Source organism: Cinclus cinclus, chromosome 23 (assembly GCF_963662255.1).
Source record: "Cinclus cinclus chromosome 23, bCinCin1.1, whole genome shotgun sequence".
Taxonomy (NCBI): domain Eukaryota; kingdom Metazoa; phylum Chordata; class Aves; order Passeriformes; family Cinclidae; genus Cinclus; species Cinclus cinclus.
This window is the reverse complement of record NC_085068.1, coordinates 4,491,442-4,506,017: the sequence shown is the minus strand read 5'-3', so window position 1 is coordinate 4,506,017 and position 14,576 is coordinate 4,491,442. Positions and strand designations below refer to the sequence as shown.

The window sequence follows — 14,576 nt, the reverse complement described above, 5'->3', positions numbered from 1 at the left end:
ATGCTTCCAGCTCCACTGTAAGAGGCAGAACACACATTATGGTAGTGGAATACAACATTCTAAAATTCTCAAGAGCCAAAAAAAAAATAAAAAAACTTAGCATGTATTATTTTTATTGAAGTATTTTACAAGTTTAAAGCATATAAAAATAGAAAACTATGTTATCAGAAAACTATAGTATCAGAAGTTGGAATAGCGTATGTAATTTTCGTTTAAATAGTTCAAATTTATTAGCTGCGTCCACAATTAAAACTTAAAATCCTCAAGCTAAGTCACAAGTGGCCAATTGGTATAAATTCATGTCACTGAACCAGGGGGACACACCTGAAGGATGCAAGCACATTTAAATCCTCCTAGATGTACATTGTTTCATTTGCCCTGCACATCTGCTCTCCACACAAAAGGCAAGTTTTTTTAAAAGTTTACTTTATTTTAGAAGTGTGTCATGATAGTTCCATCTAGCTGGTCATGAAGTGCTTGCAACACCACAGACTCAGAACTATGACTGGAACTCACAGCACAGGATGGAGCAAAATCCCTCTTCAGTGGCTTACCTGCACTTACAGTCCTCCAGCAAGGCTACAATGTTCAAAAGCAAGGACAACCCCACTTTTATGTCAAATTGCAATTTTTAATGTTTTCATTAGAATAGTCTTTATATCACTCTCCAATAGAAGAAACAATATAACTAACAGCAAACTTTAATACAGGAACATGCTCCAAGATTAACAACCCAAAATGAAAACAAAATGAAATTAATGTAAAATGTAAATCACATATAGTACAATTGAAGTGTCCAAAACAATTTAAATAATTTTAAATATTTTATTTTTTTAAACTTGCTACAAATGCTTTATACAATATTTCAACATAAAGTCCCCATAACAGAAATGTAACAAAATGGGAATGATAGTGAAAGTGAAAAGTTAAAGTGGCACAAATTCACCAAACAAGTATTAAACTACAAATTTTAAAGAGGTAGATTACTTTTTAAGAACAAAAAATAAAAGGGGTGTCTGTATAAAGAATAACTAGTCGCTTTCCATCCATTCTGTCAGTAATTGTGAAAGCTCTATGAACACGTGACAAACAGTATTTCCATAAAAAGCTGTTATGAACAATAGACCAATTCATTGTCTTAAATTAGAGGTGTACAACCTTTTAGAATAATTATATATTTCATCTTCAAAATATGCAGGTCTGCAGCCCCGCTCTAGCCTTCTTATCCATAAAAAGATACACTGCATCCATTATATATTTGGTGTTTAGAAATTCATCACTGCTATATAAAGTTTTATTTGCATGTGTAAATAACTTGGAAAATCCATAAAACATCCAAATCAGGCTTTTTTCCACTGTATGCTGGACATCTAAAAGACTCAAAGTGAGGAGAAGGTGGGAAGGGAATTTTGCCTGGCCTCTAGTGACTCATTTAGACAAAAGGCTTTAAGAGACCTAATACATGACAAAAATACTTGGGAGTGCAGCAATTGTTGGCCCTGAATCTACGCTGATTTCTGGACAGGCTGAAGGAACCTGCTTTGCCAAGCACAGAAACTGAACTTTCCTGTGGGGGTTTCATTTGTTTTTAACAGTACCCTTCCCTTTAATCTGAATCATCCTTCATGTGTCAAGCACAAAGTAAGAAAACCTAGGCCTGACACTGAGCATGAGCCTGCAGGCAATTTTATGCTTGTGACTCAGCTTCTGCAAGCTTGGATTTCACATCCCTTGGTGTAGTGCTTGTCCTAAGATGAGCATGCAACAGGTCTACCGTGGCATTAAAGGATTTTTGTTGTCGTTTTGTTTTTACAGGAGATTCCTAGAAAATAGAAATTAAAACCAAAACAAAACAAAAACTGAAGATAAACGACAAAACAATTTGCGAACAAGTATGTTTACACAGAGAAACTGAAAGGTGAAAAACAAATTGGCAGACGAATATACACAAAGCAAGTCTCGAAAAAATATTAAGATTTCCTGGAAAAGAAAAAAATCAGAACCCAACAGTGCCTACGTAGAGTAGAATCAAAGTTAAACTGTGCAGATATTAGTGTACAAAGGCAAAGAAATTCTTCATACTATGTAACTGATATAGAAAGAAGTTGACTAAATCTAGATTTATGAAAGTTACTTCAGAGACAAAAAGAATTCCCTAGTGTAACTATTTGTTAAATTGATAAAGACTCCAAGCAGCCAAAGTAAACCAACTTGGCTGGTATCTGAGCCACCAGTCAAGGAAACCTTACCACAGGTCAATTGTTATTTCCCCAAATATTATTGAACAATTCCCATTTGCACCCATTTCCAAGTACTTGGTTATTTTGCCTAAGGTCAAATGATTAACTTAGATGGAAAGATGTGGAGTTTTGGCTTCTTGTTCTACTGATCTGTTCTGGCATCATTTAAATACAGTTTCACACATAACTAAGAGAACAGCTGATGAGCATTAACATGAAGATGTTTATGTCCCAAGGGAACAGGCCTGGTAGACATTTTTTGCTCCTAAAAGGCATTTTTACACCATTAGTCTCCAAATTCCAATAACATTTTTCTCCTTCAACACATCCTAATTTGGGTATGGTCTATTTTAAGTCAAATTCCCCTCTAGCACTTGGGAACAATTCTGCTATATTGAACCTTTACTTCACAAAGTATTTCCTCACTATTTGCACCTCGGAGATCTTCACTGTAAGAAAAACAAACTGTGAGCAGTTTGGATCTTGACAATGAACAGATCCTGCTCTACTTGTTCTGACAGAGCAGAGCTCCCAGTTCCTCCCCCTCCTCCTCTAGCAATGACTTCGATTAAAAAACCCTACCCTCGGCCCTAAATCTGGTGCTAATCACAGCCAGGCGCTGTAATTACCAACCCCAAAAGAACTCTTAATTACCAGTGAGCTTTGTGAAAGTTCCTCAGCAAAGCAGATGCCTGTTTCCAAGAAAAACAGGGCAGGAGCAAGGTAACAAAGGTTATAAACACCGTGCAAAATACACTGTTGATTTGAGAGACTACATGAAGACGTAAATCGGGACTCAGGCACGTAGATTTTTATTTATTTATTGAAGGATTACCCTTTCTTGTGATTAAAATGCTTCTTCTCAAAAAGAAATAGAACTTTAATTATAAAGTTTTATACTGAAACATAAAAGCATGATACTTCTAACAAATTTACATGTTCATGTAACTTTTCTTACATGTCTATTTCCCTTATATTAAGTATTTAATTATCTCAGTCCATATGCACATACATTTTTGAAGTATTTGGTCATGGTTTGTTTCTTTTATATATATATATATATATATATATATATATATATATATGCAGAGAATGCTTTTTATTACAAACCAAAGCAAGGTATTTTAGTGAGTAAAGAATGCAGTCATGTTTTTGAACTTAGTGAACCGCCATAAATCAATCTAGAATGATTCTGGGCTACCTTAGAAATCAGATACCAAATACAAGGTCAGTATCTCCAATAACAGTGAGTTTAATGACATTCAGTTTATTTGCACTCAAGTGTTGACATTTTTTTCCAGAGTTCTCAGTTCAGTTTATAATTAAAGACATTCTCTATACAAACCGTGTATTGTTTCATGACATGACAAAATGCATCAAGTATGTACATCATACCTCAGCATCAGTAAGCTGCTCATCCATGTTTTAGGAAATGCAACTTTTTTTTTTTTAATTGAAGCATGAGAAACTCAAGGAAAAAAAAAAAAGAAAAAAAGAAACAAAAGAAAAAAGGAAAGAAGACCAAGAAAATTGGCTAATCAGCAAGCAACGTGTTCCTGGGTTGTTTCAACTTCAAATTAAATGCTTACCTGAAATCTTTTAATTCTTGCTTTGTACTGCTTTCATCTCTTTTGTTTTCTGCTGCCTCTGCATTTGCTGCCTGCTGCAGGCTCCGAGTGATTGGTCCTCCAATCCTCTCTCTAGATTTTACACTGAACCTGTCTGCCTTTTTCTTACTCGCCACAGATTTACTTGGCAAAACAGCTTTATTATTCCTTTGTATTCTGACGTGCAATTTTCGGGACGCTTTGCTGGAAATTCCAGAGGAATTGTTCTTAGAAACCACCTTAGTTTTTTTCCCATCAACATGGGACATTTTAGATACCCTTACAGGACTAGAGTTCCTCAACGATGAAGATGAATTTGGCTTTTTAGATCGTATGGAAGGTACAAATTTAACGTTTTGTTTGGACTTGAAGGAGGCAGAGGGGAGCTGGAGCTGTGCAGGTCCTGAGGTTCGTGCTCTTGTCTTGCCCAGGTGAGGCTGAGTGCTCTGCATTTTGATTTCTGCATCTGCTGTTCGCCTGCGCTGGTTGCTGCCTTTGTCACTGTTTGCAGGTGAAGAAGCTGCACTTTTTTTGGAAGAATTCTTTTTGGAGGAGGGAGAGATGGGTTTTTTGGGGCAGCTGTATGATGCGTGTTTGTTCAAACTCCCAATGTAAGTGAACTCTCTGTTACAGTAGGGGCAGATGTGAGAGTCTGTCTCAGATGGGTTATTTTTCAGTTCTGCCTTCTGCTGGGCAGATTTCTTTTTTTGCAGGATAGCTTTCTGGACAAGCTGGTTTTTCTTTTTCAATGCACTTATTTTTAGTTTATTGGAGGACATTTTGCTAATCTCAACATTGAAATTGAGTCTTTTAGGCTGACCCATTCGCCTGAAGGCATTCTTCCCAGGCCCAGCAACAACCACCATACCATTCTTAGGCTGCACTGTCTGTTTGAGGGGTACTGGATTTTTTTTAGGTGTGTATCTCTTTTTATCACTAGCAGATGCACAGGCCAGTATGTGTTTGTGTAACTCAGGCATGTTATCAACACTTTTTCCACATTTTGTGCATCGAATGGCAGTAGTAAAAGTCTGTGGGATATTGTGGGTTGTGAAGTTTGTTGCAGTAACTCCAATACCCATGGGATTACGATGGTGATACTGGAACGGAGGTGGTTTAAAGCTTGGGTAGTGTTGATTGAGGCCCATACGAACATCTGGATCTTTAGATTTCACTCCAGAAGCCATTATTTTTATAGTAGTATAAAGCTCTTCTGAAGAATCATTTAGATCTTCATCTTCTTCCTCTTTTGAAGGTTCCAAAGAATCTTCTGGCAGGCTCTGCATATGCTCGGCGTTCGCCTTAGTGGGGTCAGTAAAATTCTGGGGTCTCAAAGTCCCACTTTCAAATTCATGATGTGAGCACTCTTTGTCTGGATGGAGATCCCGTTGGTGCTGTTGCAAATTGCACAAAAAAGCAAATTCCTTTTTACACACTGAACAAACAAAGATATTCCCTACTCCATGAAGCAGAAAGCGATGTTCTGACAAGTCTGTTTTATCCGTAAAAAGCTGTACACAGAATTCACATTTGAAGGGCCATTCTTCAGCATGAATGGATAAATGCTTCGTTAGGTCTTTAATGGAAAGAAAAGGTGATTCGCAGACATTGCACACAAAGCTCTTGTTGAATGTTTCCTGCACTACTCCTGACTGACTTGAAGTATGAGGATCTTCTCTTGCCTTCTGCTGCTCGCTTTCAGCTTCTTCCTGCTTTATTACTGGGAGAGAACTTTCAAGGTTATCAGCAGAGGAAACAACAGAAGAAACTACAGAAAGAGGAGGTGGAGATGGAGACGATGAGGAGGAAGAGGATGAGAAAGAGGACGAAGAGGAGGAAGAAGATGAGGAAGACAGTGTAGGGGGGCCAGGTGAAGCAGCAGAAATAAGAGGTTCAACAGAAGGGACCGGGGATGGAGAAGGAGAAACTGTAGGTGAAAGAACTGGTAGTGGGGATTGGGTAGTAGTGTTGGAGAGTGGTGAGGGACAGGAGGAAGTGTTAGTGGCACTGGCAGAGACATCCGGAATGGGTAAGGGCATGGTTGGGAGCAGGGGGGGAGGTGACGTGGCCACTGTTAACACAGGTGGGCAGGGCGGTGGGGAGGGGGGGTTGGTGGGCGTTAACAATGGAGGCAGCTGGCACACGGCGGGTGCAGCAGGAGCCTGCGGCACGGGGGAAGCGGAGGAACTGAGGGGCTGAGCGTCAGTGGAAGACGACGCCGAGAGAGAGGGATCTGCCTCGGGCTCTGCCGGAGGCTCCGGGGCCTCGCGGGGGCCGGCGGCGCTGCCCGTGCCCAGGTCGCTGTCTAGGGCTGCGTCTGTCCCGTTGTACTCGTTCAGCAGAACCTTCTGCAACATGCAAGTGGTGGGTTTCTTCTTCTTAACACCACTACACGTCAGCTGTGTGGAGTTTTCTTTGCATTCCCTAATTTCAGCATCGCTGCAAGGCTTCTTATGCACACTCAGATCTAAAACGGATTCCCAGGGAACCTGAGTCTTGCTTTTGACATCAGACCTTTGTTTCATACCACTGGATAAATCCAGTGGTTGCTGGTTGCACACGTTGCCAAAAGTCGGAGCTGCTGTCCAGTCTTTTGGTATTTTATATTCTTCAAAGCAAAGAGGGCTCAAAGTCTCTTTGTCCTCCCTTCCAGTCGAGCTCCAAGCAGGTGAGTTGCTGTGGCTTTCTAATTTTGGCATTTTTGAACTCCGAATATTATCGTTCCACACAGTTTTTCCCTCACCTGATTTGACAAAATCTCGAAGCACTGGACTGTGCTGTGGAGAACTGGGAGGAGAGCTGGTCCTTCTTTTAAATCTGCTGGATACTGGAGGCAAAATAGGCGATGATGTAACAGAAGGTCCTATTTTAGGGATTTCACTTGATGGAGCTATCTTCTTATTGTCCTGTGTCTGAAGAAGCTGCTTTAATTTTGATGACAAATAAACCCCTTTTTCTTTATGAAAAGGCAAGCTTTCTGTTGAAATGCTAAGAGGAAGATTTAAAGAACTAGTAGGAGTTATAGGTTCTGGGTCTATTTCAGTTTTTATTTTTGGTACAAGAGGAGGGCTAGCAGTTCTTCTCTTTTTGGATTCACTGCTCCCACTGCTAGAGGGTTCCTTAGCAGGTTCATTCACATGTGTTTGTGTAACCTTTAAATTTGAGGAAATTTCCACTGTGACAGGACTGATTATGCAATTCAATCCATACAAGTCTGCAGAGTTGGCCTCCATCTGAATCACATCACAATTGCTAGTGTTGCTGTTGGACTGAATTTTACCATCAATGTAGTAATTTAAATTCTCAGAGATATTGCTGGATATATCCATAAGATAGACATCATCTCCTTCACCTTCCTCTTCTATTTCTGTGCTTGCTATGTACACACTCTGCACTGCTGGGGCAGGCTCTGTTGGGAGAGGTGGCTCTTCAGTAAAGAACCCTTTTCTTCTGACACCTTTGGGAATAAGATGACGCTCATGAACCCTACGCTGATGCCTCCGCATGTTGGTGTGAGTACCAAACACCTTCTTGCAGTATTTGCACGGATGCAATTCTTTGGGCTCCTTATTTTCCTCAGCAAATGCAGAGTTTGACATTTCCTGGGAAACTTTCTCAGAATCCAAGACAACAGAGTCTTGCACGAGACCGGAAACATTCAGGTCATCTTTAAGACCATCATCCACAATCACTTGGTTATCAGCAACATTATCCAAGTGCTGTGACGAGGTCAGTGTCAGGAATGGTTTCCTTTTCGGCCCGGCCTCGTGGCGTCGCTCGTGCCTCCTCCTGTTGATTTGCGTGCCAAAGGCTTTCCCGCAGTATCGACACTTGAACGCGTGGCTCAGGGTGGATATGTGGATGTGCATGTGGCGCTCAAGTCCTTGCTTTGTCGTGAACTTCCTCTCACAATGCTGGCAGGGAAACATGAATGTTTCCTGAACATCACCGTTGGACTCCCCTTGTGCTTTTGGAATTTTCACCACGAGTTTTTTCTTTGGAGAGCTTTCTGGAGATTCCTCTGACGTACTCTTTTGTTCTTCCAAGGAGTCCAACTTTTCTTCACACATCAAAGGCATTTCAGCATTTTCTTTAGGCATATTGGTATCTTCCATCTCCTCTTCATCTTCCTCTTCTTCATCCTCCTCTTCGTCATCATCTAAATCATCTGACACACAGTTTATTGCTTCTCCTTGTTTGTCTTCAGTTACCACCTGTGGTTCATTGGTCGGACTGGGGATCAGCAGCTTTGGAAGTACATCTTGATTTACCATTTCCTGAATGACAGCTGTTTGTTCCAGAGACAGCACAGCAGAAACAGAAGGTGTTTCATCTTCCTCTTTATGACCTGGAACACAAGAGTGTAATAAAGAAAAGCATGAGATACTTTTACTTTTTAAACACTTCAGGATATGCTACACCTTTCTTCTCCTTTTTCTTCTAGCACAACATATACAACACTCCTGACCCAACACAACACCACTACTTCTCATTTATTTACTCATGTGGATGGATGTTTTCACCTCTGCATGCAAGTCCTACCTATTTGTTGTCAGGTATATCCACTGCTCAAGAAAATAAGGCCAGGTTGAATGAGACTGAGCAACCTTGTCCAGTGAAACGTGTCCCTGCCCATGGCAGGAGGTTAGAAGATAAACTTTAAGGTCCCTTCCAGCCCACAATGTTTTGTGATTCTGTAACAATTCTAGGAAAATACTTTTGCTGCCAATTCTCACAATGTTGCCTAAGTGGGTACATTATTGAGCAAAAATATCCTTCTCCATTCCTTACCTGGGCTATAAGACACCTGAACAGTAGTGCACGTGTTGTGCAAGCAGAAGAGAGAACAGAGGGAAGGAATGGAAGAGCCATGGGTCAAAAGAATTAATACTGTATTTTTTCCTCCTTGGTAGTGACTTTGCTAATTAGCAATAAACAATGACCATGTAACTAAGCTCCAAAGACACTAGAATAAGGACTTGGCTCAGCTATTATTTTCTAAAAGTTTATCTCTAAATTTTGCAGCACACTAGATTTTCCCATGGTCAGAGCTGTATGTTTAATGACACGCTTCTAATAGCCAAGTTCCTAACTAGTAAAACAATGGGAGTAAACAATATAAACATGCTCACTTTGCTACAGTAAGATGACCTGTTAATGTACTAAACATGACAAGCATCCTTTGATTCAAAAAGACAAACAGAAGGAAAAAGAAAGACACTGAGAACTCACCCTCTTTAGAATCCCTCATATCTGCAGAAGTAGAATCCAAATCAATCTTTTTCTGTTTTGTATCTGCTGCCTTCTTTCCCTTGTTTTTACCTTCCTGAGTCTTCTTCTTTCCTGGGGAGAAAAAAAAGCATTTATTATTCCTGCTCAACGTTTTTCTATTTGTCAGGTTTAAACCCTCAGCTTTGGAGTATAACAAACTCCTGCAGAGACCCTGCTTTCCTGAGGAATACAAATGACTGATTAGGAGAACAGACAGCATTCAGGTAAAAAACTTCAGACACTGAAATACTTTCCTCACTTTCAAAGCAAGAACAAACTACCTGTCCAGGGTTAAGCAGCTCACACCATGCAGTTACTCAATGCCTTAATATGACCACTAAATTGCTGTATCTCACAGAGTATATGGAAAATAGAAAATATCTTCAAATATTACTAATCCTTAATGTTAATTGGAAGACCTTACAAAACAGAAACCCATAGAGGTTTACTCTGGTTGTAATACCATTCTGAATGATGAGGAGAGTTATGATAAAAGCAATGAAGTAATAACATCTTGAGAAGATTGAAAGCAGCATGAAGTTAACCAACATGGCAAAGGCAGTACAACCAAGTGAGATGGAACTGGGTAATAGCAAATGATGAAGGTATTTTGTTGGGTCCTGACACAAACACCACTTTCAAGTTATCACTTTCTGTTAGCAAAATGAAGCAGCATGTATTAGTTGCAGAGGATGATGGACATAAAAGAGTATTATATGCAAAGAGTCGACTGTAAGATGTAAACACACTGAAAACTTCATTTTCCACTGCACTACAAAGTTAATTTTCAGTGCACTGCTGTTAATTTTTGTCATTAACCTTATATATTCAGGCCTATAACATACAGAAATTATGATAAGGGGTGTGTAATAACAAATGGAAGTTTATGGTTTTCTGATTCACTTCATTGTAGACTGTACTCTCCAAACAGAATACAGAAAACACCACTGAAACTCCACAGTTCTACACACAACTCTTGGGCAGAACTGTCCAGGAGCAGAAATTCAAATTCCTCCTTTGCCCCCTCTAACACACAAAACACTACTTCATAACACACTGCCCATTCCCTCTGATCAGAAATATCCATTGCACCCCTAAATCCATCTCCTAGTTAGAATCACATTCTTCCATGCCACAATCCTGTCAACAAATTCCTCCTTTTTACCCCTTGAAAATATTTTTGTATCCTGAGCCAAGATACTGAAATGCCTTTTTAAAAAACGTTCCTCTAGTTCAAACTTAGAAGTTCCAAGTACACAAAGCCCCCCAAGAGAGCAGCTCAGAGTCTCAGCTTTAAAAGGAAACAGTTGTTTTGATTTGAACAATCTAAATAATTATCTGCATTTCCTCTCAAGGAGCTAAGATTTCATAGGCCATCCCCAAATTCCAATGTGGTTCAGTTTTATGTAAATAATAAACCTTTTTCAATTTCTTATCTAATTTAACAAATTTTAGTCTTATAACCTGACAATAGTCACTCAGACTGAATTTCTGCCACCTTTGGAAAACACATGCACATCCTTCCCAAAGTGAACTAGCAATTTGCTCTGAATATTCTCAATTATTATTATTATGATGCTCATCTCTAACCTGCCATAAAGGACTGATACTGGATTGTTTGAACAATGCAACATTCAATTTTGCTTTTATACAAAATGACTGCAACTGTCAGAAGATTTAGCACATATTTGGATATTCACATAGGCATACTGAAGTTTAAGCACACCTTTCTTTACCTGAGAGGCCACTGAATGTGATTTGAACACCATGTTTTTATTATCATCACCTCTAATGTTCATAGTTACAACCAACACTACCAAGATCTGAGTATGAAGAATATCAAAGAAGTTTCCAGAAGTATCTCCCAAGTCACTTGAAATGGCTCTGGGGATGCACAGTAACAACACAATCCAACAGTTCCACTTCTAGGGAAAAGGTGGAAATGTAAGATTTCAACACATTCCTAGGAATCAAACATGCATCACAATACACCTTATGAGTGACATAACACATCATACCTAATTCCTAGAACCCTAAGAACTCTCAACCACCTTGCAGACCATTATCAGTATCTTGACCTAAAAACAACACAATTCATGATTTATCTCTCTCAACAGGTGACATTGCAAATAAGAATGAAAAGGTTGGTCACAGGTTCCTCTCCTGCCAAATCTGTCCATGCTCAGAGACACATTTTCCCCCCACACTGCAGTGTCCAATGTATTCCAATACAATGAAGTCACAGGGCAATTCTGCATCCAACTCTACAACAGCCCTGAATTTCAACGTAACAACAGCTTACTGTCAAAGCCTTTAAACCAAGACCAAATTAATTATTTTTTCTAACAATACTGGCAATATACTGTACTCTTTCAAAGGTGAGGTAGGCAAGGTAAAGTATGAACAGGGACCAACACGAATCCCAAGTGCTAAAGCATGTGGATGTGTCTCAAAGTGTCATCCAGTTAGAGAACATAAAAGTACCTGAAATCCAACCATGGTATGAGCAATCACTACAACAGCAGGATTTTCACACAAAATCAAGGTACTTGTGTCACATACCTTACGCTACTGATGGAAAGCAGATCAAGAATTTTGCAGTCCTAAAAACAGATGCAACTTGCTCATGATGTAACCTGCTCCATGATACAGCTGGAGATGTTTCAATGCTTGGTGTTCAAGCACCGATGGATTTGAAGAGAGGATTCACCCAGCACCTGACTTACCCTGTCTCTGAACAGTAAACAAACTTCTTGTGCAGACAACATTTCAGATGTGTCAGACCAATTTCTGACCCATATCCACAGCAAACCATTGCAGATGATCTCCTATACCAGATTCAGTTTGTTCATCTGCCAGGTGGCAGTTTTCTTTGAGAAGGTTCAAAGAAACCTTCTATGAGAAGGTTCAAAATATGACAATGACTGTCCCAGATGCACAATTTCATGGTCCTGATCATTCAACAGCACGTGCCCAGGAAGAGAATTTAAAAACAGAGTAACAGGTGATACTTCACTGCTATGCTCTCCCAACTCTCATACACTTGGAGTCCAGGAACTTCTGAAGACATTTAACAGCTGCTGATAGACTTTCTCCCATGAGTTCTCAAAGTGCTTTTAAAATCCATATAAACCTGAAAGATTTGCATAATTTTCTTTCTGCATATTTCCAATAAAAACACAACCTACTACTGATATAAAGGGTATCAATGAGTAGTCCAAGGCCTGTCCCTTAGTTTTCTTATTGTTTCAGAGGTCAGGAATGAAGAGAAGCCTACAGGAGGGGGAAATGCCTCTGAACACAGAACCTGGTGGAAGCCTGAGTATAAGTACACACGTGCACTTACCATCAGGTTCCTGAAGGGTCCTACATGGCTGCTACGGCCAGCTGGATCCTCCACTTGGTCTAAACAAGAAAGATACAGGAATGAAACACAGGGAAAGTGAAATGGAAACAATGACAAAAGAATAAATGAAGGGAAGAATTTAATATATGTGTACGTGCTTTAGAAGAATTGTAAAAGAAAGATGCAAAGGAAAATTAATTAAATAAACAGATGGAAAGTAGGAACTTGTTTGTAGTGATGAAGATCAAAAGAGGAATTCACCAATTTGCAATTTCTCTTGCAACTTTCAATAGGGTTCCATTTTCTCTCCTCTCCACTTGTGCTGTAAGATAGCTCAGCCTTCAGACCTTTACAATCCCTTTATAACATTGCACCAGGAGGACTCACTCTACTGCCAATGTCCAGGTCATCAGTACTCCCACTAATTTTGGAGTTCAGACAACAACAGAGTAACAATGTAAGAGAAAAGTAATCTTTATTGCCCATACTTCACTTTATTGATAAAACCAAGATACCTCTGAAGAACCTGCAGTCAGACTTCTGTTGTTAACCAAACTACTCATGGGACTATTAGACCACTGAGTTATTTCTGGTGGTATGGAATAAACACACTCAGAAGCTGGGAGGGAAGATGTTTAACACAGTGTTTCCATACACTTGGAGCTGAACTCTATAATTAAATATTGCTTAACTGTACAAGATGCCATTGTCTTTAATAACCTTTAACTGCAGCACCAAACACGTTCACAGTTAAGATCATGAAGTAAGAAGGACATTCATACCTCTCAGAGCTCAAACACTGCTTCAGTCTCTTACAGAAATTCAGAATGTGGACATTTGCCTCCCCAAAGATTATAAAGAATGGAATAAAGATTAAGTGAATATTCAAGCTAAAACATTCTTCTGGAAAATTCAGCAGAAAACAACTGCACGATCATTTCCATATTCTTTTGATTAATGAATCTTAACATACTGATACAACCTGAATTTTAATTTGAGAAACAGCTTGCTATGCACCAGAATACATCTGTTCCTGTACCCAGAATGCTTGTTGATGTCATGCTTTTCAAAATAAATTCCTTAAACCTTCAGGCATCAGTAAAAATCGGAGTAGTTGTTTATTCTGCAGACAGGCCAGAACACTTGAATGCCTTTTTCACACACAGAATGCTACACCCAAAAGAACAGCATAAATTGCCTCAAAAAATTAAAACCAAGTTGTGTTGGCTGGAGGAGCACGATGAAATGCATAAACATGTTGCAGTGACTTCTTAGAATCTTGTCCAACTGTGAATGGCACAGTACATGGGTGTTAAAGACCTTACATATTTAATAAGTTGAATTGATTAAACAGTAAGGTAACTAGGCTGTTTAATTCAAAATGCTCATTATTAAGATGTGAATACTGTTGTAAGGCTGTTCTTTCACTATGTTCCTCTGTTTACATTTAAGAGTCTTTGTTTTGCTTTTGGGTTTGGTTTTTTTTGGTTTTTTTTTTTTACTCTACCAGCACCTGCTCACACAGCAAAGCCAAATCAAAAGCCACCTGGCTAAATAAAGGGCAACATAGCTGTGTGTAAAGGGCTGCTCTGAGCCACTGAGACAGCCAAGAACTCCCAATGTTTAGGGAAAGCTGGTAAGCACAACATGCCTGAGATCTGTATCTACATCTATATGTGTATCTATATCTGAAATAAGTGCGCATGAGGATTATTCCTATCATCAGGGGGATTACAGAAATTTGCCAAAAACATAACCTCAAACCCACAAAATTATGCAAATATTTTATTCCAATACCTAAGACAAGAGCCACATTTCAGAGGAGGCAGCACAGGATCACTGCTGCCATCCAGCACCTGGCTCAGTGTCTCACTCACAGCATCCACCAGCTTGTAGACCACTAATTAAATCTTTTTAAAATCGCTGTCAAGAGCTTGAAGTGATCTAGGATAGCTGAGGTTCAAAATATCTCACTGCAATTTACTGGAGAAAAAGGAAGCAGGAGTAAAAAACCTAATACTAGGCTAGGAATAAAAAGATTGCAGCCTTGAAAGAAAAAGCCTCAACAATTCTGCCTTATTTAAGCAAGCATTGCTTAAATGTTGTAACATC

At 39.4% G+C, this 14,576-nt stretch overlaps 1 protein-coding gene across 1 annotated transcript in view; it reads right to left on the bottom strand.

Moving 5' to 3' along the window:
- Window positions 1-453: 453 nt before the first annotated feature.
- PRDM2 (PR/SET domain 2) overlaps window positions 454-14,576 on the bottom strand; it is a 45,093-nt gene continuing 30,970 nt past the window's right edge. The window contains exons 6-7 of the mRNA XM_062507503.1: window positions 9,080-9,190; window positions 454-8,195 (exon numbers count right to left, since the gene is read on the bottom strand). Coding sequence (XP_062363487.1) covers window positions 3,826-8,195; window positions 9,080-9,190 — 4,481 coding nt within the window. The 3' untranslated portion in view covers window positions 454-3,825. The remainder of the gene's footprint in view (window positions 8,196-9,079; window positions 9,191-14,576) is intronic.